Consider the following 25673-nt stretch of genomic DNA (forward strand, 5'->3'; position numbering starts at 1 on the left):
TTATTTTCTTTTCCTTGCCTGAGTCTCGCCGTCCGCAGCCCGCTCTCTCCAGGCGCCCAAGGAGCGGTGCAGACAGCGGCGCTCGGGAGCAGCCGAGAGAGGGCAGAGCACACGCGCCAGGCCGATCTCAGCCCCACTCAGGGGCCCGCATAGCACCCGCGCCGCTGCTCTCCGCGCTCTCCGGGTCGGGGCCTCCTCCTCCGCGGTGCCGAGGCCTCGCCTTGTGCCGAAGCCCGGCCCCGGCCCGGCCCGGCGGGGGAAGGTGAGCGCCGGGCGCCGGGGCCCGCCGGGGCCGGGGGCGGGCGGAGAGCGCAGGGTCCCGCGCCGCCGCTGGGGGCGCTGCGCGCCGCCGGGTCGGGCAGGGGCCGGGCCGCGGACGGGGCCATTCTCGCGGCGGGCGCGGGGGGAGCGCGGCGCCGGCGGCGCTCGGGGAGCGCCCCGGGGGCGGCGGGCGCGGCGGGGGCGGCGGCGAGGAGGGGCGGAGGGGAGCCGCGGGGGGCGACGCCCGGCGCGGGGGCGGCGGGGCGGGGCGGCGGCGCCGGCGGGAGGGCGGGGGGGGCGCAGTGGTTGGGGCCGGCGGCGGCCGCCGCGGCGGCGGGGTCAGTTCTCTTTAGTGTTTGCCGATGTTGGAGGCGTCTCCAAAGTGTCCCCGGGAAGCAGGTAACCGGGAGGGAGGGAAGGGGGCGGCTTCAGCCGCGATGTACTAGTCTCCGTCCTGGCTTCCCGCTCCTCCCGCCGCCACCGTGGCTCCCGGGCGACGGCTCCGCCGGCCCCCCGGCGTCCCCCGCCTCCCCGGGGCCGTGCGGGCGCTGCTGCGCCACGGCGTCGCCGGCCCGCTACGCTCCTCTCCTCTTCGGCGGGGGGCGGCGGCGCCCACCCCGCCATCCGCCCCGGGGCCCCCGTCCGCCGCCAGCCGCCCGCCCGAAGAGGGGCGCAGGAGGCGGGCGGGGGCACAGGTGGGCAGCGCTGCCGCCCCCGGGGGCCGCGGGGAAGCCCCCTCTGGATCCCCTCCGCAGCTCCTCGGAGACGGGTCCTGCTGCCGGCGGCGGTCGCTGCGCCAAGGCCGGGCCGCGGCCGGGCCGTGCGGCGGGGCCGAGCTCGGCGGGGACCGCGCCGGGCCTGCCTGCCCCAGTCCCCGGGAAGGAGTTCTGTGCGACCCGAACTTGCTCCTCGTCCCATGTCCCGCCCGGCCCTGTCGCGGTGCGCGGCCTCGGGGGCGCGCAGTGGCCGCTCCGCCGCCGGCGGGGAGAGGAGCGCCCGGCACTGCTCGCCCGGTCAGCGGCGCGGACCTCACAGCTCAGCCGCCGGGTTGCTTGTACGTGTGTGTTAGTCAACCCTCTCTGTGCACGTCTTGTGCTGCCCCCAAACTTCGGATAGGGCCCCAAACTTTGCCATCAGTGCTGGGCTCTCCCACTCCCAAAATGGATGTCGGCATCTCTTCCAGCGATGGGCAGCGGAGCCATTTACCGGCCTTCGCCCAGCACGACGGTTTGGGGCCGTCGTTGAGGTGGGACCCAGAGAGACACTGCTGTGAAGTTGCCTAGTCCAGGCTTGTCATGGGCTGGGTGGCGTTTTCCCAGTGTTCAGGTGTCTGGTGGGAAAAAGTTCATCTTGATTGCAGCCAGGCCTGGAAGTCACAGCCATGCCCTCCTGGGGAAGTGTGGGCTGCTTGGGCTTAGCTGTGAGGGAATCGTGCAGCAAAGCTGTTTGCCTTGTAATGCTCATGGTCCCACCTGACAAGTCAGTGATACCCAAGCAGGAAATTTCCCTGAAGTGTATCTGGCTGGTGTTGCCTTACGGCCAGCAAGCTGTTTCTGTGAATACTAAGACGTAAGCTTCTCAAGCCATGTTTGGAATGCTCCCAGTGCAACTACCGTGGTACTAAAAAAAAGCTTATGCTATACAAAAGAGTAGATAAAGTGCTGCTGTTGTAGTCCCTCTCTTTACGTGCGATACTGTCTTGAACAGTACTGAGGGATGTGTATGAATACCTTCAGTGTTGCAAGGCACAAGGAGAAGGCTGTTTGTTCTGTCATGGCTCAGGGTGCTTGAACTATGCTTCTGTCAGGGAGCATACATTGCTGTGTCTCACGCTTCCCAGTGGCATCCAGCTGCACAGGAGTAAGGTGTTCCTAGGTTGTGTGGCAATTACAGGTTAGCAGTCCACACCAGTGAAGTAATACTAATGCATTTAAGCTAGTTGCCAACTACAAGGAGGTTCTGTATTGGCTTTGTTGTGACATTGCTGCTTATATAAACAGTGCCAGGCTGACAGATTTCTGAATGAAATCTTTTTTTTTCTAGAAAGTCAGCAGCAGTGTAAGATTTCCAGTACTGATTTCCAGCTGCTGAACCTTGGCTTTGACCTAGAAAAACTCAGAGAGAGAAAGACAGAGATTTCTGCTCCTGCCAGTCTTTGCGAAGATTCCTATTGCTGCCAGCTAGGAACAGGATTGAGGCTGCCTGCTTATTTGTAGTTTCTGAGGGAAAGGGACAGTTCAGATTTTCTTTTCTTTGCAGACAACTTTTCAGCCATGTTGTTCAGCTTGGGTCCTGCTCAGGCTGCTCAGCCTGGAGGCCAAAGTCTTTATGTATCCTTTTGCTAGTTCAACCTACCTTGCTCCCCAAGAATTACGTCAAAATAATAATAAAGTTGACTAATCTTCACTTCTGATTTAAGCTAGTAGATTGTAAAGAAACTTTCTAATTTTACTTGCCAAAGAACCTGATCAGAGGTGTTTTAATGACTGGACCAAGTTTAAATACGTATTTAACACCCTCAGCCTCTTCTTTGGGGGCAAAGGTTTGATTTTCCTCCACAGCTTTGTAAACTTCGCTCTGACTCTGGTTTACATTGTTGTGAATGTGGGAAGTGAATAGGATACTATGTGTTTTATTTGTGAAGTGTAGTGACAAATGACCTTGGGAAGGTTAGGCAACAAGCCATAGTGAAGCAGATCCTCCGATTCCAAGACTGGGTCTCTAGCCATTAGGAAAGGTGCACCTGTCATGCTCTATCTAGACAGTTTGTTTTGACCTACCCAAAATACGTGGCTATTGATTTGTTAGTCTTTGAAAACACTGAAAAACTCCCATCAATTATGTCCAGTTCTTCACCCGAAAATACATCTTCTATGGTATTATTCCATTGGAGAGCTGGCCTTATAAAGGAAGTGTTTTAGTGGGTTTTAGTGCCATTTGGGGGCATATGTTTGATAGATATGGGCACAGATTTTTTCTGATTGGAGTGCAAAGTATCTATTTCCTCATGCAGGTATCACTGATGTGGTGGTGAAGGACCTAACACTTCATTTTTTCAGGATAACTGAAACAACATAACTTCTGTTAATGAGCCACCAGAGCTTCACTTTTCCTTCCACTGCTTACATTTATTTCCTATCACCAACAGCAAAATCTGTAGGAAAAGAAGCCTTTCTTTTGCCAGAACCTCTTATTTTGCATTTCTAATCTTTGGATCATACATAGCCTGTATTTTTCACAATAGTTATTGAATTCTCTCTCCTCTGAAAAGAAGAAGAGAAAGAAAGACAGGGGGTTCCATTTGGCTGAGGGGCATAAAGAGCACAAGGCAGGGGTCCTGCAGAGGCAGGTCAGGGAATTGGGCTGGCAGTTTTCCTCAGGGAGGAAAGGGTAGTAAATGAGGAGGAATGGAATTGGTGGGAGTGCATGACAAACTGTAAAAAGAGGAAATGGAACCTCTGTGTAATGTAGTTAGCACACATATATAATTAATATATACATATTAAAAGTCAAGGGCTCTGTGTTTAGGGGGTCTGCTCATTGTCAGCACTGAGTCACAACCGCCATTATCCAAAGTGTGTTTGCATTAAAAGATCAAGAGTTCAGTAAGAATCTGAGAGATGTCTTTTCAGGCATTGTTCTGGAAAATATTTAGAATTAAAAAAATTGCTTGTCACAACTCCTAATGTAAAAATGAATTTTGGAAAGCCATCTGTGGTAGTGTAACACTAAAGTCACATCTATGTTTGTAACTGCTAAAGTTTGTTCATACTTCATCTCAAGAACAAGTGGTTTTGTGGTTCGGGTTTTGTTTTGTGGGTCTTTTTTGTTAAACTGGTAGTTTTTGGAGTGTTTCCCAGTAATGAAATATGCCATACTCTGTCATACTCCTTCTTTGTATTTGCTTTAGTCAATTTTTCATCTATACAATACATCATTATAATGTTACATATTATTTCTATTTAACCAAATAAAATCAAATTATGAATTTTCAATTTTTCCTGGTAAATAGCACTTTTTTCATATTTAATTACTAATATTGTGACTCTACTATGCTTCTGTATCCCCGTAATATTCTAATTTAGTCACCAATAAAGTCATGGGGGGGGGGTACTTTTAAGACTGGTTAGAACTCAGGCTTCGAGCTCAGATCCCTGTTGGTGTTTGGGGAGGTCCCTGGTTATATCCAGCAGCCAGTTATTATATCAAGCATGGATTAACCTCCTATCCTTAGATTCTGGAAGAAGTTAGCTTACTAAGATTTTTACCATAGTAGCACATGCTCACTTGAAGGGTATACTTACACTCTCATCTTCTGAAAACTCAGTTTAGGTTTTTACTGTGGGTCACAGTGGTTCCACTTCCAGTTTCAGTGCTTGCCAGCTTTGAGGAGGCTGTTTTGCCTCCAGGCTAAAGGAAACCTTTCTGAGTGTAGGAGACCAGATTTCTTGGCAAGTGTCTTGCAGTGAAAATGGTTACCTGTTGGATCAAGAAAAGAGATGAGTAACCTAATTTTTATTGCTATTGCTAGTCTTTGTTTCTTATTTTTTGCACCTGTTAGGTATTTGTGGTGGCCGGTTTCTCCTACAATGGCCTCAGTTTAAAAAAGCAGTGTTATATGAATATAAGGAAATATCAGTATACTAAGCATGCAGATCGATATCAGTAACTGGAAATGTCTGGATAAATAACTGTCTGCAAGTGATAAAGAACTTCTACCATGTCACCCAGATGATACATCCATGCAACTGATACATTTTGAAGGATGAAATCAAGATAATGTTCCCAAGGTGGAGATGTAGGCCTGGTAGAGGGCAATGTTGGGTCAGTTATACCCAATTGTTCTGATACAAACAAAATAATAATGAAATAACACTCTGTAGTAGTTTTGGCTTTGTTAGACAAAGTAAGAACAAGAAACAATCTAAAATTTCATGTTAACTGTTTGTTTGTTTTGCTTTTCCCCCTTCTGCTGGTCTTTCTTCAGTCCTAGATACGATGTTGCTTTTTTCTCTCTAGATTGTGGAAAGTATTTTCTCTGCTTTTAGTTTCAGGTTTGTGTCTCTGATAGTATTTCAACCTGCCTGCTTTGTATAGTGTTTCATCTGTGATGGCAATGTCCATCCTAGAGGGCATTTTGTTTAAGAGTATATACCCAAAAGACATTCCTTTTGTACCTGTTTAGGGCCTGGGAATTGTAATGAATGACTCAAGAGGGATTTTCTTGAAAACCTTTCTGACCGTCTGAGAATTCAGTGCAAGACACTTACTAGTCTTGTATTAAATGAGTGTTCAGCTTCTGCATGGCAGCTATGGCTGTCTCATCTTTGTGAATGGGAATGAGAAGCTCGTCAGGAGTCAGTTAAAGCTCTTCCTGTTTTTTTCAGAGGCATCTTTCAACATTCTCTCTTGGGTTAGGTATGGGGTTTGACCTCCTCAGAAGGGAGAGTGGCCCACATCATTTTTTCTTCACCCGTTTTCAACTGGTCAGTTTTTATTACTTAGAGCCTTTTGCAAGTTAAAACTGACTGAAGATGCCAGGACTGGATCAGTTTTCCATGGACTTGATGGAGTTGCCATTCATGAAGACATTCTGGATCTGGACTTCCAGGCAACCATAAGCATTTGCCAAGTCCCATGAGAAGAATTTAATATTTAATTAAATTCTTCGGCTGTTACATTACAAGTTTCTTCTGAAACTGGCCATTCCACAAATTACTGTCGGTGGCAGTTCACCAGAGGAGGTGGCTTTGGAGACCTTTTCTCTTTCCAGGGTATCTGTAAAACTTTATCTCCTCCTATGGTTCTCCTCAAATCTCACTGCAGTCAGAGCCCCTTGATACTTTGTAACACTCACAGGGTTATAGTAGGCATAAGAGCAAGCAGCTGCTGTAGCTGGTGAAACTTAAGTGTATTTAAAGTATTTTAAAAGAAATGTAAACATCAACTTGCCCATCCTGGATTTGAAATTCTTTTTTTTCTTGGGCACAGTAGTAATTTGAATCTTTTCAAGGTTTTTAAACCAATCCTGTGCTCACTAGGAATTTTGAGATTAACAGCAAAAAGAAGTGATTTTTGTTTGCTGTTATTTTAAATACTGGTACTGTTTACCTTTGCTCAGGTATCCCATAGCTTACAGAAGCATGGGAGAAATAGGTACCTTCAGATGTACACCTGACATATCCCCAAGATAGGACAGGACAGAGCACTGCAGGTGAACAAGGTTAGCTGAGGCAGTTCTATTTCCAGGGCCTGTTTTTTGAATGTGGTGTCTTTGCTGTTGTGCTGGATTGCAGATCTGTTCCACAGCTCTGGGGTCAGCACTTCTACCTAAGCCTCTGTTATGTGTCATTGCAACCTAGATAGACTTTGGATGACCCTTGGGCTAGGAGCACAACCCTTTGTTAACAAGAAACATCCATTTTTTCAGGGGGTTAGACTGTATTAGGCATATGTTTGTAGCACATGTTCTTTTGGAGATCCTAGAAAATGGGGTCCTGTTTCCCTTTTGAAGTACTCTTTTTAATTTGATTTGGAAGGCAAAGAGCAGGAGTCTTAGTAGTGAACAGAAGCGTTAGCTCCCTGCAAGTTGAAAAGCAAGTTTGTTCTTCTACGCTAGTTTAGGGTGGTTCCAGAGTCACAAGAGCTAACTTTACCCCGCTGAGTCTAATGGCCCTGGAGTCCTGAAAGTACAGCAAGTGGTAAGAAAGACATTTCTTTGAAGGACAGCTCAGAGCATGATCCACTTATCCATCCTCTAGGTGGTTGTGAGCCTATGATGTTACAGCATTGCCATTCCTAATAAATGCAAACTTCTTTTTTTGCTTTTGCTCAATTCCAGGTATTCTTTCCTAGTATTTTGAATCATTTCATGATACCACTGCATCAACTTGCATTTTAAGCCAGAGTTATCCTTTGTTTTACTTTTGACTTTATCTGCGTAAAAATACTTGAGACAATTCCAAATTTTAATTCAGTTTGTTTACATTTTTTTCCTGCAGTAGTTATGCTTATAATTTCCTTTGGTCTGAGGAAACAAGTTATTCTGAATCATCAGCTGTATAGATGAAGGTTTCTTACTTGCTATTTTATGACATATCCTACTTAGTGTTCCTAAACACTATGACATAAATTGGAGGAAGAAGCCTGGTTTTGTTACGCTGGTTCTGTGCCCTCACAGTGGGCTCAATTTGAAACAAATGTCTTTTTACTAGCACTCTTCCTTTCTGTTGTTTGTTGTTACTTTAGTGTCCTCCTTGCTGATTCAACTCCAGAAATAACTTTTGCCATCCTGCCAGTTGTGTGTAGCCTCTGTGCTGCAGCTCAATTTGTGGCAGGTTTTTAGTGTTCAGCTAATGTTTAGCGTTGATCATGACCTTGCCCACAAACACGCCATCTTTAAACTTAATTTCCTCCAGTTGAAAACTTAGATTTTGTGCTTACTTTTAGTCAGATCACTTAGTAGGCCCAATCCAATACTCAGAAATTATTTTACCTTTATTCATTGACTGAGGAGGGCTGCACTTAAAAGAGGGAGGAAGGTCTGTCAAATCAATGCAGAGCTCCTGATCTCACAGGTACTCCGAGAGAGTGCTGAGCCCAGTCCTGTCCCCCAGTAAGCAGAGAGCTAGTCTCTGTATGAACTGTATGTCAACATTATCTTATTCCTATTATCTTATACCAATTCAAAAACTGTCTGTGGAAGAGTTTCGACAAGGGGAAACTCCAGGAATGTTTCAGGAACAGAAGGTTGCAATTTGACCCCAGCTGTTTTTGGGAGCTGCAACTTCTTGGAAACTGTATGAGACTTCAGCGTGGGCATTGATCACTTCAGCTGTCAAATACAGTGTTTTTGTTTAAATACACTCATAGAGAACAAAAAAAAGCACACAAGCCACCATTTTATCTACTTCTAACACTAGAGTATAACACCTGTTGCTTTGTCCACTGAAACCACCTTCTCTGGGGATCTTGTAGCCAGCTGACTACACTATGAGGCAGGCTGGTAGCAGGAGCTGTAACTTAATTTCAAAGAAAAAGGCATGTTTCTGCTACTTTACCAAAATTGCTACTTCAAATTATATGAGAAGTAGTTTGTCGCAGGTAGTTAAGGAAAACTGAGATGACTTTCTGAATTCCATTAATAAAATGCAATTTCTAGTTAGGGATTGAAATCAAGAAGTAATTTTTTGCCTACTTCAGAACAAAATAACAGTTGGAGGGATGCTTTGCTTAAAGTAAGAGTATGTTGTAATTTAAAATCAGTCAAAGCTTATTGGAGATTTTAGGAATGTAACTACTACTTGTTAGCACAAATTGGGAAAAAAAGTGCTGCTTTTAGAAATACATAGGAGAGAAATTTCAAAATACTAATTAAATCAGAAGCTAGATTCTTGGAAGCACCTCAGATTAGACTCTAATATCACAAATAAGGAACCAATTACAGCTTTGATGCAAACAAGTGTGTAGCCTCAGTGTGTCAAGTTTGAGTCATGTTTTTTTCATTTACTTAATCCCCTTCTCTGCTTTTAAGCTGATGATTGATTGTTAAACTAGTGGCTTAGGCTTCCCTTCTATTCAGCTATTTTTCTTCAGGACAACTGACTAACTCATTTTTGTTTAACATAGGGCAAATATGAGGTATCTGTATCTGAAGATGGTTTGATGACCACTTAATCTTTAAAAAAAAATGTTACAGATGTGACTGTGTATCACCAGTGTCTGGTGGAGATACAAGTTTCCAGTTTACAAGAAGTCTTAAGTAGTTTATAGTCATGGTAAAGGAGAGGGCTGAAGAGTTAGGACACTGGACAGCCAGCTCTTGTGCTTTGGGTTAGTGCTTACTCTCAGGTGGAGTAAGCAAACACAAAAAGGGTATTTCTTCTAGTGGTGGGTAGTCTGTGTGTCCTGCCTCTGATCTGTAAGGCATTATGGCCACCTATAAGCTAGTTTTTGGGATCTACCTCAAACCATGATGAGTTTTGGATGAGAAAGGCCTCCCACAAAGAAGGCTCTGATGATCATCTTGCTGTTTCTTGAAGGAGTTTCCTATTTTCTTCCCTGTAATAATTCAGGGTGTCTAGGGTGGGTGAAACTGATGGCTTTGTCTGAAGCAGTATTCTGTCTGGATGGTTCAGAGTCTTTCCTGAGCTTAAAATTTGTGGTACTGTGAGAACTGGGTTAGCTTGTACTGGCTGTTGGAAATTTCCATGGCTTTTATACCATTTTTCTGTTTTCTGGACAGGAACAATAAATTGAGAGAGACTTTCTGATGAGATTATCTTAACATAGCAAACATTTATGTAAACCAGACTGATTTTCCCCCTTGGGCTTTGGGTTATAAACAGGTTGAAATGTTTTAAGATGTCAAACTGTCTCAGTTTCTGATGTAACAGATTGGCTTTCTTTATCTTTTAGTTTTCTTCTGGCATTGAAATCTTCAAGTTGATAATCGGATTGATGTCCCTTACCATTTTAATGCAGAATAGCAATCTTTTTCCCCATAATTTTTCTAGGTGAATATTCGTAAAGTTTCTCTACTTACAACCTCTGTCACGTCTGTCTGTGAAGTCTCTACTTGAGTCTTTGAGTGGTGTGTGCAGGACCTGGCTGATTTCTTTGATATAATAGAAAATTAGCCATGTGTGCAGTCTGGGGTCGTTAGTTTTACTGTACACAGTAAGATGCACTGTGGCCTGAGTTGCTCTTTTCTCAGCTTTTTCATGTGAGCCTCGCTGTTGCCAGGGAAGCAAGGGAAGAGTTGCATTCCTCCCTGTCAGTGTGCTCCACTTTCTGTTAAGTTTCTCTTGTTACAAGTTTTTAGACTCTTGCTCATGCAAATGTGCGCAATTGCAATCGGTGCCCTAACCCCTGCATTTTCTGTCATTCCTTATGAAAAGACATGTCTCTGCAGGGGAGCTTATTTACTTCTGTAGTTGTGTCTGTTAGTTTTAGTAACATCCATGATCACTTGTTGAGGACAAGTTTGGCAGTAGACTTTGGGTAGGATTCAGTTACCTGTATTTTGGCATCTTGTGCAGCTTGAGACGCTAAGTTACCCTGTCTGCTTCTCAGCTGCCACTCAGCTGCGTGGTTAGCTAATCCTAAATTAGAAGCCTACTTGTTGATCACCTTGAATAACTCCCTGGGTCTGCTGGCTATACTGACGACTGGTGTAATACATTTCTTTAAATACACACATTATTGCCATTTCATTGCCTCTTCATGTCAGGGTTTCTCTGAACTGCCTGCCTCTTGCAGTGTCAGATGTGGCATGAGTCTTCAGAGAGAATGTCTGCTTCCTGAAGCAGCAGCTGATGGAATAGGCAGGTATCCAAATGTGGTATCTCAGGACATCTCAGCTGGCATTGTGTATTGGGTCTTTAAAAGACTGTAGTGGGTTGACTGGATACCAGGCACCCGCCAAAGCCGCTCTCTCACTCTCCTCTATAGCTGGACAGGGGAGAGGAAATATAATGAAAGGTTCATGAGTTGAGATAAGGACCAGGAGAGATCACTCACCCAATACCATCACAGGCAAAACAGGCTCAAATTAGAGATCTTAATTGAATTTATTACTAACAAGATCAGAGCAGGATAATAAGAGGGGAAATAAAACCTTAAAAACACCTTCCTCCTACCCCTCCTTCCTTTCCAGCTCTATATCCTCCCCTAGCAGCAGAGGGAGGCAGGGAATGGGAGTTACAATCGGTTCATCACCTGCTTTTTCTCCTACTGCTCAGGGAGAGGAGTCCTTCCCCTGCCGCACCGTGGGGTCTCTCCCACAGGACACAGTTCTCCATAAGCTTCTCCAGCATGAGTTCATCCCATGGGCAGCAGTCCATCCCCAGACTGCTGCAGCATGGGTCACTGTTCCATGAAGTGCAGTCCTTCAAAGACAGGCTGCTCCAATACAGGAGCAGGGCCCTTCTCTGTACAGGTCTCCCATGGGTTCACAGCCTTCTCTCAGGTATGCATGGGGAGGCATTGGGCTCTCCTCCACAGGCTGCAGGCAGATCTCTGCATCCCCATGGATCTCCATGGGCTGCAGGGGCAGAACACCTTCACCATGGCTATCACCATGGACTGCAGAGGACTCCCAGCTCTGGTGCCTGGAGCACCTCCAGTCCCTCCTTCTGCACTGACCTTGGTGTATGCAGAGTTGTTCCTCTCACATATTCCTGCTCTGCCCTTCTCTGCCTGCAATTATAACTGCACAAGGGCTTCATTTTCTCCTTCTTCTTAAAAATGTTGGAGGCGTTACCACCATCCCTAACTGGCCCAGCCCTGAGCAGCAGCATGTCCATTTTTGGAGCTGCCAGGGGTTGGCCCTGTCCAGGAGTTGGACACAGAAGGTTTCTGAAGGTTGTCACAGGAGCCACCCCTGTAATCCCCTCTGCCAAATCTTAGCCATGCAAACACTCTGCTAAACCATGGTAATCCCATGCTGTATTTCCTTTGACTCCAGTGACAATTTAGACACCTTGCTTATATTTGTAAACCTGAATTATAGATGTCTTTAATCCTTATCTGAGTCTTCATATCTCACTGTGCAGCAGTGCCATACAATATTGGTGACTGTGGTGGTGTGAGAGGTATTGTGTACATAGATGTCTTTGTAAATCACCAAATTTTCGTATTAGTTACTTGAATTTTGCTGTTTTGGTTTAAGTAATTTGCTACATTCTAAATGTTTGCTTATTATATTTACTCTGTGACATATTCTATGTATTTCAAGTTGTATGAATCCAAACTTGATTGCAGGGTGAGACTTCTGTTCTTGCCCTGTTGCTAACACATCATAATTAAATGGCAGCAAAAGTCCCCATGTTTGGCCATTTTGTTGATTGAGAAAATCTTTAGTCTTTGATTCCATAATTGTCTGCCTTATTTGTTTTTTTTACTTTTCTTTTCAAATTTACATGAAACGATTTTAAATTGAGTTGTTGTAGAAGGATTGAATCAGTGACAGATAATATGTACTCCCACTTAATGTGATTCTCTGATAATGGTAATGTGGTCATTGACTTAGGGACTTGCATGCTTTTTGTAGCAAATTGGATCAACATCATATTGGAAGTTAGGGAACAGATATGGTTTCATGATGAAAGAAGTGTGCAAGATGAAGCAGTTTCTACCTCGGTTTTCTGAGTTTTAAGTCCTTTTATGTTGTTTTAATATGCCTGTTCTGTGTAGTAATTCAAAAGGGAGGTTGAGCTGACTGCTGTTTGAAGAAGTGGTTGAAAAATACATCTGCAGATTTTTAGTTTGTTTCCTATTTGATTTTTTTCTTCCAAAAATACCTTCCTTCCTTTCCTCAGGAAGGTTCTTACTGTTTGTACATGACAGTTGGCAAAGGATAGTCCTCCATGGGTGATAATATTTGAAAGTGTGATGGGATTCCATGTTGTGGCCTGGTGTTCCCTGCAGCTGCTTGGCCCTTCCTTGCCTTCCTGGTACTTTTTCTACAGCCCTTTTCTGCTCCAGTCCAAGAGCAGAGAAACCAAATTGTAAGAAACTGTAGTATTTAGTCTTCAGGGACTGGTTTTAACACTGAGCAAGGAGGGGAACTTTTTTGTAAACCTTGCAGCTCCTTAAATTTTGAGTATTAGTCCCTCATATTCTGTGTCTTTTCCTTTGCTTGTAAAATATCTTACCAAAACAATGAAAATTAAAGTTGGTGATTTCTCCCCCACCCATCTTACAGTTCTGCAAAGTAAAATGCTTTTAAAGCATCACTTCACTTGCTGAAATGTATTACTTGGCTGTTAATTAACTGGTAGCTATGTTCATATATCCATTGAAACTAAGATTCTCTACTGTAAGGCACAGTGAAAAAAGAAACCAGGCCATAGGTTTCTGAAGATGTAATCATCAGGGATGAGATCACGGTCTTTGTGAGGGACAGTGTGAAGGAGATGAACTTCAGTGTATGGCTTGACAGCAAAGCTAAGCTGATTAGAAGCGTTGAAAGGGCTAATTCCTTGTACCCACTCTGGGTCAGGAGTTTGTGGCTCTCTTTGTACAGACCAGATGCTCCTCTGATCTTTCTCCTTACCTGCCGCTTGAACTGATTCAGTGAGATGGACAGAAAGTGTTGGCTTTTTGGTGCAGGGAAGAGAGGACATGGGATTGTCCCTTGCTATGGCAGCAAGTCATTCGATCAGTTTGGCTGTTGGCAAACCTCTCCTCATAAGGCAGAAAACTATGAATTTGATGGAGGAGCAAATGGGAAGAACAAACGGGGTAAGCAGTAAGACAGAAGAACATACATGTTTTGAAAAGAGAGAAACCCTGTGCAATTTCATGCCTAATGTTTTTAATTTTACTATTTAAAATATATAAATAAGATCAATTTTGCTAATAAGTGTGGATAACCATCTGCTGATTGTTGCTTTAAGTCATACCTTGCTAACTGCTACTGTGTGGCCATTTCATTATTTGGTTTTAGAAGACAAAAATTCTAATTAAGCTGCTCTGAAGGTAATGCAGAGCTGTGTGTTTTTTGTCAACCCCAAATAAACTGCTAGATACAACACAGTAAAAAGAAATTACATAAAGCTTAGAACATCTTTAGTACTTTGTATAATAATGTCCACAAATGTATAAATATTTGCCATAAATGTGAGAAATGGCACACCAGAAATATGTTTTACCTTTAAGCAGTTTTGTATGCTTTTATTTAACTGAACAAATGAATTAAAATCAGGAGAATAGAAGGAGAACAGAGCATTTAATGGAATTTTAAAGCTAAAACTAAAACCAAACCCTTCTTAGTTAGGAAGCTTTTAACTATTAGAGTTCTGTGACTTGCGACTTTCACAGAAGAATCACATTAACAAGCTTCTAACCAAAATGGGGGTTGGTTTGAAAAAAACCCTTGAGATGCTTGCTGTCTGCTTAGACACTGCCCCCAGTCTATCAGATTACTGTTCCTGTACCTTTCAATGTTTTCATTAATGATGTGGACAAAACAGTATACTTATTAAATTTGTAGATGCTATAAAGCAGGCTTTAGAGAAAGTTTGCAAACATTTTGGAATTAGAATTAAAATTCGATGTGATCTTGAAAAAAATACTGTCTTTTTCTTCTTTTTCTGTTTTTGGGGGTTTTTTAAATAAGAAAATTAAAGGAAGACAAAAACCTTGGCTAAGAAACAGATTCACAAGGAGAGCACAGGCTAGAACTTGCTGGGTAACAGTTCTGCAGAAAGGGATCTGGGATCATTGATGTAATACTGTCATGAAAAATGGACACTGATCAGAAGGTATAAGCAGAACTCTTGGTTATATAAAATACAAGATATGTCACATGATTTTTCTTGCTCAGCAGTGGCTGGCCCTCAGCTATTCCATTTGTAAAGTCCTTCACAAGTATGTAGTATGTGCCACCATTACATACTTGTGCACAGATTAAATTTGGTAGTCTGGGTTGTATGACAGAGCAGTGTGAAAGTGTGGTTACTCTACTGCATATGTGCATTTTCATTTTCTGCACAGATGAAGTCCAGCCTTCTGTTTTGACTGTTCAGGTCATTAGTTTCTCTGTCTGTTGATTGTGCATACAGCTTGTTTTTCTGATACTGCTTTTTCAATTTTCCCATATTGCACAAGTCTGCTTCCTTTGAAGACTCATTGTCCATGCTTTCTGCCTTTCATGGTGTTTTATCTACTTTATCTGTCTTTATTCAATTATTGTGGCATAGTCTAAGAATCATTCAACCTGAGCATTTAGTTCATATTTCATATCACAAGATCTAAGGCTATAAAGTGATTGCAGGAAAATACAAAAAGTAATAATAATCAGAAGAAGTGTAAACTAATTCTTTATGCTGCATGGTGCTTTTAGCATGATACAAGTGTATTCACAATTTTTAAAAGTATTCTGCATCTGTAAATGTAACTAAATATTTGTAGTGGGTTTGCATGGCCAGGTTTTGGTAGCAGGGGGGCTGCAAGGGTGGCTTCTGTGACAAGTTGCTGGAAGTTTCACTTGTGTCCGATGGAGCCAATGCCAGCTGGCTCCGAGATGAATCTGCTGCCAGCCAAGGCTGAGCCCGTCAGTGTTGGCGGTAGTGTCTCTGGGATAATAACATTTAAGAAGCAGGAAAAGTTGCTGCACAACGGGGAGGGGAGGGGAGGAGAGTATGTGAGAGAAACAGCTCTGCAGACACCAAGGTCAGTGCAGAAGGAGGGGCAGGAGGTGCTCCAGGCGCCAGGGCAGACTCTTCTGCTGCCCAGAGTGAAACAGCTGTGCCTCTGCAGCCCATGAAGGTCCATGTCGGTGCAGAGATCCACCCGCAGCCTGTGGAGACCCACAGGATGCGGCCCCATGAAGAGAGAGAGAGGAGTCGAGGCTGGAATAGATTTACTGGCATGACTTGTGACCCTGTGGAGGCCCCTGCTGGAGCATTCTGTTCCTGAAGGATGCCACCCTGTGGACGGGATCCACACTGGAACAGTTCACGAAGAACTGCAGCTTGTGTGAAGGACTCTTGCTGAAGAAATTTGTGGAGGACTGTCGCCTGTGAGAGGGACCCCACGCTGGAGCAGGGGAAGAATATGAGGAGTCTTAGCAGGATGGAGTGGCAGAGACATGTCATGAACTGACTGTAACCCCCATTTGCCATCCCTCTGGGTTTGGGAGAATTCGGGAGTGAAATTAAGCCTGAGAAGAAAGAATGAGTGGGAGGAAGGTGTTCTTAAGATTTAGTTTTTATTTCTTGTTTTCCCGCTATGATTTAATTGACAATAAATTCATTTAATCTCCCCAAGTTGAGTTTGTTCTACATGTGACAGTAACTGGTGAGTGATCTTTCCATGCACTTGTCTAGACCCACAAGTCTTTCATTATACTTTCTCTCCCCTGTCCAGCTGAGGTGTTGAGTGATAGAGTAGCTTTTGTGGTCACCTGGTATACAGACATGGTCAACTCACAACATTGTGTTTCCTGATACATTAAAATTCACAGCTTGTACATAGTTTAATAAGAAAGTCAATACCAACTGGTTGATGAAACCTGTGTCACTGCTTATGTACTAAGTGCTCAAAAGGGGGAGTGAAGTAAAATGCAATTCTAGTATATTTGCATCCCTTTATGTGTTTGCTGTTGCATTTCTACTGCATCTGTATGGGTGAGACTAGGAGAAACCATTGCAGCATCTCATAAGACACTGTAAGCCCTGCAATGTAGCCTTACAAAAACAGCAACACTGTGACTTGTAGACTGACCAGATAGATGTGTGTGATTAAAACATTAGGAGATATCATTTCTGTTGTGTCTTGACGTGGCAGTTGAATACAAGCACAGAGCTGGGAGGCACAGCTGTGCAGTCCAGCTTTCTCTGAGAGGTGCAATGTCTGTAACCACTGCTGAACTTGAAGGGAAGCCTCTCTGAAGACACTTGGGTGTAAGAATTTCCTAGATATGCCTTGGGTAGCCACCTGGAATGGGGTCTGGGGACTTTTCTAATTGTAATCTTAGTATCCTAAATGAACTATCCCTTTTATATATGTCAAATTTTTCAAAAATATCTGCATTAAAGATGTAAAAACATTTTGATTGTGTAACTGCATTTCATCTCTGACCAGCTTAGTGAAATCTCTCTCCCCCAAGTCCTACATTTTATGTAGCAGTGTATTTTATTATGGTTGTGCTTGTGGCTGGAAGGCCCCAAAATGTTATTGCTTCACTGTTTATAAAACAGTGCAGCATTGATGTAGGTATGTAAAAAATGTAAAGGGGGAAGATAGAGGTTTTTCTCACCTTTTGTCATGACATCGAAGGTTGGCAGCCTGGTAGTGTGAAAATGATGGGCCATCACTATATCAACTGTATTCTTTCTGTTGTCTCTCTCTACTAGTGGATTTTTAGAACTGATTACAAATTTATTATCTCCATAGCTCATCTGTTGTAAGAGTTAGTCCCTATGGTTGTATTACTGCCTGGGCATCTCTGCTTATACAGATTAATTTACAGAATAGTTACAGTTTCTTGTAGGAGTTCTGCAGCTTTAGATACCTTAAAAACAAAAAACAAAAACAAAACCAAAAAAAAACCCACAAAAAACAAAACCAAACAAAAAACAAACAAACCCCCGCCCCCCAAAAAAAACACCCCAACCCAGCACCCAATATGTTATGATAAATTCTGATTTGAGAATGGAATTTTCTATGTACTTTACTTTTAGGGTATTTTTTCCCCCTAAACCATATCTTGTTCATTTTCACAGTTCCCCTACTGTACTTAAACTGTTTTTTCTTGTTTTATCTTTAATAGGAAAGGATTCATCTCACAGTTTCTCCCATCAGTATCCCATCCATCTCTACATCAGTAGTGTAGAACATAGTATTTTATTTGGTTATTAGTAAGTCCTGCTTTCAAGAAGAATAAACTTTTAAAATACTGGAAGCTGAAGTGGTAATTCACAGCTGGCAGGGCTCAAGACCAGGTGTTCAGTAGTAGTTCTTGCAGTACCATATGAGTGATGCCTTTCTCATACTCATATTTGTAAGCTAAAATGCTGTAAATACTGTGAGTTTCTTAAACTTCAATTATTATGACGATATTTCATGTTATGTTAGTTTAATTTAAATTTATTTAAGACATATGGCCCGATTCTGCCATCATTGACTTTAATGTTTACAATTAAGAAACTTTTTCAATGAAGTCCTGTTTATACTAATGTATTTAAAGTCAGAAGCAGACGTGTTGTATACCAAAGATTTCTATAGTTCTACACCTTCTCAGTCTTTAAGTTAGGCCTTTCTAACAATACTGCTGTATTGTATGGCATTTGCTGTGAAGTTGGGGTAGGATTTTTACAGTATGAATTTAGTACATATTTGAACATACTTTAGCTAACTGCATATGTATATTTTAAATCTATCACTACTAGTATTTTACCGAAGATACTTATGAAAAGGGCAGGTGATTGCATCTCATTTTTAAATTTTTTCTACTTTTTCCTTTCCAGAGACTTAAATCAGTTATCCTCAGTAATAAAATTGGCATTCTACTCTGAACCTCTTCTCCAAAGCACAGAGTCACAGTAATAGAATTTATTATTTTCATTACACAAGTGCAGCTGTGTTAAAGTACTTGTACTCCAAGGTGTAATGAGTGATTTGGGATCTTAATCCACAGTACTGTCCCTCTGAGTAAAGATACTTGGAATTTTTTAATGGATTGGGGGGGGGGAGAGGGGCAAAAATACTGATGGTGATCAAAAAACTTTATATAGGTTATTCATTTCAATAAGTCCTTCATTAGAAAGTTTTTCAGGTGTTGAATGGGTTGGGGGGTTTTTTTGTTTTTATTTTTGATAGGGAGAGAGAATTGCCCTGGCAGAAGGAGCAAAGAGCTTGGTGGTAAGGGGTGCTGCCTGTGACAGATGAGAGCTGAACCCCTGCTCTGCCTTAGCCAGCAGGACCAGAGCTGCTGCTGGGAGAAGTCCCAGTTGCCCAGGCCACTTGTTGGCTCTCACAGGTTTTATCTCTCAATCCACTCTCTACAGATCAGCTCACGGGTATGAGCCCTAAATAATACAATCTATGTCCATGCTGCTGAGTAAAATATATCATTCTACTCTGTGTGGTACAGGAGAAACCCAAGCCTTTTCCCCAGATGACTGACAATGACTGGTTTCTCTCTTAATTAAGTGGATTACCTGGGATGCCTGCAGGCTTCTAAACTGCTCCTGTGTGGTTTTTTTGCAGCAGCAGGAGTTTTCTGCCAGTAGTCCAAATTTTGCCAAGGAGCATACTCCCTGTGAGTAGTATGGAATGGTGCCCTGAGCCTGGTTTGTTCATGTGTGTAGACCTAGCCTGAGAACAGGTATTAGCAATAAAGAAACTGATTTGGGCAGATGAAAAGAGATAATTAGTACCTGGCATATTCCAGGTAGATGTTTTAGCCATTGGGATAAAGGCTAGTTTAGGAAATCCTGGTACCTCTGCCAGTAATTTATACAAGGATTAAAGTACTCCACCTGTTGACCGAATAAGCAGTGGGTTTTTTTTAAGAACTTGTATCTTTGGGTTTTTTTTTTTTTGTTTTGTTTTTTTTTTTTTTTTTTTGTTTTGTTTTGTTTTGTTTTTTGTTTTGCTTGTTTGTTTGTATTTTCTTACCTTTTTTAAAAAATTATTTTTCCTCTTTTCTAGTTTGGTAACAGGCCAAAAAAAAAAAGAAAAGGATTTTCTCTTGTGGCCTTATTCAATACTTTAGGTGCACTTTACTGGAAAAACAATGGCAGAAGTTTGCAAGTTTGCTATGGCAGCTGGTTGCAAAGTCATTCTCTCTTGAAGATACTGGCATGTGCTTATCTTATCTGCAGAATAATTGTGTAGAACTTAATTCTAGAATAGTAATTCTTCCTGCCATATTCCAGGCAGGGTGACCCCACCATTGAAAAACAGAACCTGGAGCCAGGGTGTGCGTGTTCTTCTCCAGTGATGTTCTTTGGCTCTGAGCTCTGTTTCTCTGTGCATCCATTTGGAAGTAACGATTGCAGAGGCATGACTTTTGTGGACAGTTTTGTGACCCAGATCCAGGGGCAAAAAAGGAGTGTTGCTAATACCACTGTAGTCATTGGACATTCAAAATGCAAAGTGCTCTGCTGATAATAATGTGTTTATTGCAGTGACAGGCAATGGCACAAGTTAAAATGCAGACTACAGCAAACCTGTCTGGACCCACCATGGCCCCTGTGGTGCTACCCCTGCCAGTTACAGCTACAAATACACTGAGTCTGCCATCCTCCATGAATGGATCCATTTCAGAATCGGCTGCCAGCTGTAGCAGTCCTACTGCCAGCCTTGTGGATCCCACGTCTTTGAACAACTCACCAGGTCAGTTGGTCCAGATATATTTTCTTTGCTATTCAAAATTAATCTTTTTGATGACTTGTTAATTTAAAAAGATAGTAAATAGGTCTTAAAGAGGACTAAAATAAAGGAGAAAACCCACATAGAAAAATGTTTTGGCTAAATAAACTGTTTACAAAGTTTAGATTCTTTATTGAGCTCAGTTTTGCAGTGAAGTTTTGATCATTGATATAAAAGCTCAGGGAAGAACATGTCTATTTTGTCAAATTCTCAGGGTATCTTTTATAGAGAAGTTTTAGTGGGGCAGGAAGGTCTCCAAGTTTATTTCTCTTCCCTAGAACAGAATGTCTTCTGACTGCTTGGCAGTGTTTGTGTTTCCTTTGTGGCCTAATAAACCCTGTAGTTCTTATGCTGGACCGGGTATAAAATGCAAAAATGTTGTCCTAACAATTTAAGCAAGAAATGACTATATGTATGTGTGTTAGGGATAAATACAAATAAATTGCTAAAAACCCACAGAAAGTGAAACAGTCTAAATGAAGCAGAACTAAATCCTTAAAGGGGGAGGTGTTCTATGGGAGTGTTCTGAGAGTGACTTCATTATTGTGAGAGAAGTCAGAAACCCTGGGAAGAAGCTGGCAGAAACAAGTGGAGGCCACAGGGTTTCATTTGCTGTATTTGTCTCATAACTCTTATGCTACCCACTTCTGCTTCAAAGTGTGGAAAAACCATTCTGAAAGAGTAGTCAATTCCAGGAACCAGTATACTCCTGACAGTAAACTTTGGTGACACAGAAAAATCTAGAACATGCAAATGCTCTCCTGCACTGTCATCTTTCATAAAGATATTTTGGAAAGGAATAGTTTTGGGGCTTTTTTAATTGCATGTAATCAAAATTGTTATTGTGAACTATATATTGTCATGTGATTAATATATCAATGGTATTTAAACTTTGTACTTAGCATATATGCAAAGCTCTGTTTTAGCCAAAGTATTTTCTTTTTTAAGCATGCTGCTTTTGCAAAGCTTTGTGAAGTTGCGAAGAGTACATTTCTCCACAAAAACTTTACAGACTCTTTATTTACAGCTCCTCTCCAAGATAACATGGCAAACCCCAAAGAGAAAACTCCAATGTGTCTGGTAAATGAGTTAGCCCGTTTCAATAGAATTCAACCCCAGTATAAGCTTCTGAATGAAAGAGGGCCTGCTCATGCCAAGGTAAGGTCACAGTTCCAGGTGATGAGCCATACCTTACATGCTGAACAGATGATATCATGGTTTGGACAAATGTGCTTGTCAAACCCAGCTACATTTCTAGTGTAAGGGTTTTCTTCTTGTTCTTTATTTTGCTGCATTTTTTTTTACCACACTTTTGGAAAATATGCCTATATTTCTGTTACAGAAGCCCTGTAGATCATTTTGTACTTTACTTTGTCTCTTATCTTTGAATTTATATTTTCTGGTCTTTATATAGACCTCATGAAGGTCTTTTCAGGGTATCACCACCCTTCCTTAATCTTTCTGGAGCATTTGCTTTTTAGGCTGCATGAATCTTTCTCTGCAGTCAGCATGCCTCTGATAACTACCTCTGCATTTGTTTCATGGTAATGCAGGTGATGACAAATTTGTGACATTTTTAAAGTGCTTATTGATGCTATTCTTTGTCCATGAAGTTGATACTCTATCTTTGAATCTTGCATTCTAGGGCACAAATTTTATTACTGTGCAGCTTTACAATGTAGGGTTATACTAAAACTCCTAATGTAATTACAAGCATAGAAGTTTCTAGTGAATTGATAGCTAATTCCAGCCAGTTCATGTATCAGTTTGGATGTCCAACTTAATAAGTAAGAATTGGAATGCTTTCAGATTATGAGGAATACAGAGGAATATCCTCATGGTAATTTTTGGATATAATTTTAAATTTCCTCCCTAGTTAGGTGCAAACTGGGGGAGGAAAAAAATTCTGGAAAAGTCTGAGTGAGACACTGGCAAAATTAGTAGCTGCTTTGTACTTAGTGTTTCTGGAGGGGCCAAATCACATGAGTGGGGCCAGGATGTAGGTTAGTAGCATTTTCTGCTCCTTGTGGGCTGTCTGCCTTGCCCCTTGATTCTGTGTTTCACACTGTGTGGCCGGAAAGTGCAGAACTGATGCAAATCACTCACCTTAAGCTCTGGCTGGCGTTGCTGTAGTTGCTGCAGTTGCTGCATGCCTTACAGCGGTGGAAATGATGTCAGCAGGTGTGGGGCTGCTTTTAGCATTCCTCGTCGCAAATGGAAATTGAAGTGCTCTTCCTCTTCCTGGAGGCGTTAGGCACCACAGGGTGCACTGGCTGGTTGGTTTTAGGTTGCAGCATATTTAATTTGTTGGGTTTTCTGTAACTTCTTGCTATTGTGTTTATTGTGTTACCTCTTTTTCCATTTCTTTGAAAAAATAATTACTTTGGTTGCGGTGTGGTTTTGGCTGTTTACATTTCTCAGCAGTACGGAGATTTGAGTTATATGACATTCATATTACACGTAAAATTTTAGTAGGCTAAGAAATTGTTCACATATGGAACCGGTGGGGGCAGGGTGGGGAGGCTTCTACCAGGCAATTGGCAATAGGATAAGAGGACATAACTTCAGACTATGCCAGGGGAGGTTCAGTTTGGACGTAATAAAAATTTTTCTGACTGAGAGGGTGGTTAAGCGTTGGAATGGACAGCCCAGGGAGGTGATGGAATAGCCATTTCTGGAAATATTCAAGAAATGACTGGTCATGGCACTTTGTGCGATGGTTTGTGTGGTGTGGTGGTGTTTGGTCAAAGTTTGGACTCCATAATCTTAGAGTTCTTTTCCAACTTTATTGATTCTATGATATTTTTATTACTTTTAAAGGAACTGATATCAGTGAAATTACCTAAGTCTGCATTACCTGCATTACTTCTGAAAGCCAGATTTTAAATGAAATTCTTAATTTTTCAGTTTTTCAATTTACCTCATTCTTTTAGTTGTGCTCATAGTGGTAAAAAATAGTTATGTCTTCTGTAGACTCAGAAGGATATTAAGTCTAATTTTCATCTGTGTAGTGAGATAAAAAAAGAGAAATGCATGAAGATCAAGGGTGATATTAATAAGATTATGCAGGTTTTGACCTATGAAAAGTGAATAAAGAAATAGAATTTATTACAACTCTCTTAGCAGTTTAGTATCATGTCTTACTAGTAATATGATGATATACTTGACAGAATATGAAACAGACCTGAATCTGTCCTGGGAAGCATGACAGGAAGGATGTAATGCTGCTGTTACTCTGCCATTCAAGGAGCTTCTCACATTGCTTTGCTCCTACACATACTCTGTTCCTGACCGCTGGTGATTTTCACAATTTTCAGACATGCTCTACAAGAGAGCTGTCTGTGTTGTGACCACAAATACTAGTAAATTTTTATACCCTTTTTTCTAATTGTGTCTGGAAAATAAGTTTAGACAACTGTGGTGAAACGGAAAACTAGAAACAGTGCAGTTGGAAGAGAAGTGGCTCCTCCTAACAGCGCAGTTAGGGTTTCCAGGAGTCTGCCTTCCGGGTGGATTCTTCATCATAAGAAAGATTAGAGAGTCTTCGTTAGCATAAATGGTGTTTTGGAATACATCAGTCAGATTGATCATGTCTTCTGTCCTTCTATGTCAGTGTCATTTCAGGACACAAATTTAAAAGGAACAGTGGCAAAAGAAAGTGGATGTGGTACAGAAAAGAGGGAAAGGGGTAAGGGATGTAGCACTTCAAAAGCTGGGAAGGAGGAGAGAAGGTTTTACACAGAAGAAGTGAGGAGTAAAGAGTTGTCAGAGCTTAGAGAGACTGACCTTACGAGCACAGCAGAGTGGAAACAAGCACATGCATGATGGTCTTTACATTTCTGCTCTCTGGACATCAGGTAAATTATGATGGATGTAAGGAATAGAAATTTCCTCAGGTGAGAAATGTCTCTCAGTCAATAGCAGAACTGATAGCTTTGGTAATCCAGGACTTGAATGTTCTCTTGTCTGCTCCAGAGTTTGGATTTAGGCAGGTTTATTCCTCTAATAAAGGAGTAAACCTACTTCTATGTGTGGATTTTTGCAGGAGTTTTTTCGGCAGATGTGTTAAGTGAGAAGGTGCTCTGACTGGCAGAAGTTTACTGAGCAAGCCCTTTATCATCCTGAGTTCCTGCTTATTGCTCTAAGCACTAAGAGTTATAGGTAGTTAAGCAGCCATTATTAATCATATTTTCATTTAAGTTCAGGTTTTTCCTCCTCCTATAAAATACTACACTGATACTTTCTTGCAAAATATAAAATACATAAACTCCAGATCCAGAAATCAAATTTCAACTTTTTTAGTAATAAGGATGTATCTTTGTAAGTAATTTATATAATTATGGGTATTTAGCTCTAATACCCATCTTAGTTTTCAGGTGGGGGTAGGGTTTGACAGAGTGTAAAATTAAGAGACTATTTCTCTCTTCCATGAGGAAATTGTTGTGACTGGTGTGGCAAAAACAACATGGCAATAGAAGCTGTGATACAGGGACTTGCATTGTGCTTCTGAAAATTACAGTAGGCCAAAACTCAGGGCTGTAATTAAGACACGAATATGTATTTATAGCATTCACTTTGAATGCAGTGTGTGCATGTGCAGAGGGCTGAGTTGGGGGACTCACACATACTTGTGTTCAAATCCTTGTTTGCAAGTACATGTTAAAAAATGTGTATGTAAAGGTAGATTTAAAGGCTGCCCACCATATTCATCTCCAAAAACCTGATCCTGGATCTAGCAAGTTTAAATAAGTTAAAAAATCAGAAAGCTGTCAAAATTAAAATATTACTTTATGTGCTGTTCCTACTGATATGTAGATTCCTTTTCTGTTGATTCAAGTAAGTTAGTCTGTTTTCTGAGGTAGGTATATCTTAGTTTACTGTATGTATATGACTATTAAGTCCTGCCTTTATCTGGGGATTATATGGCAATTATATTGAGTTCCTAGCCTTTCTCCACTTGTTCTCATATGCTCAAATTAAACAGAACCTTTATGTATCCTACAGAAGATAGACTCTATCTAGTATCTTAAACATGCACTGAGCTTTATCTGTACAATTTGCACAGCATGGATACTTTAAATAACCCTCTCTTACAGAATTTGAAATATATGGTTTTTATCAGTTAGTCCATTTCTGAACTCTGGACGTTTATCGTTCCTGTCCTCACTATAGATTTTAGATTAGGACCTGCAGTTTCATTTAAAAAAAATAATATGTGTTTTCTTTCTTACTTTCTATTTTTTGAGCATATTTGAGTTGTAACTCTGCCCTAACAAAAGGCATTATTTTTAGAAATCTGGGTATGTGAGAAATTAATTCACTCGGTAAAACTATCTGGACCAAATTCTCTGCTGCCTTGAGAGGTGTGTAGTCATTTATATTCATTCGTAGTTATTACAATTTTTTTTTCTCAGTATTATGTTTAGTATTTGTTTTCTACAAGTAAAGTGTCTGAACATATTCAAATATATGAAGAAATGTGTTCTTGGCTGACCTGTGCATAATCTTCCAAGAGCAGATGATCAGTT

General features: G+C 41.8%; 1 protein-coding gene across 2 annotated transcripts in view; it reads left to right on the top strand.

Annotated features, from left to right (window-relative positions):
* The first annotated feature begins 573 nt into the window (after positions 1-573).
* The window catches only part of STAU2 (staufen double-stranded RNA binding protein 2), a 172425-nt gene continuing 147325 nt past the window's right edge, over positions 574-25673 (top strand). For both annotated transcript variants that reach the window (XM_066180164.1, XM_066180171.1), the window contains exons 1-3: positions 574-660; positions 19902-20109; positions 21173-21303. In XM_066180164.1, coding sequence (XP_066036261.1) covers positions 19911-20109; positions 21173-21303 — 330 coding nt within the window. In that variant the 5' untranslated portion in view covers positions 574-660; positions 19902-19910. The remainder of the gene's footprint in view (positions 661-19901; positions 20110-21172; positions 21304-25673) is intronic.

This window comes from Chamaea fasciata, unplaced genomic scaffold (assembly GCF_029207755.1).
Source record: "Chamaea fasciata isolate MVZ Bird 193981 ecotype frontalis unplaced genomic scaffold, bChaFas1.0.hap1 SCAF_1, whole genome shotgun sequence".
Classification (NCBI taxonomy): Eukaryota; Metazoa; Chordata; class Aves; order Passeriformes; family Sylviidae; genus Chamaea; species Chamaea fasciata.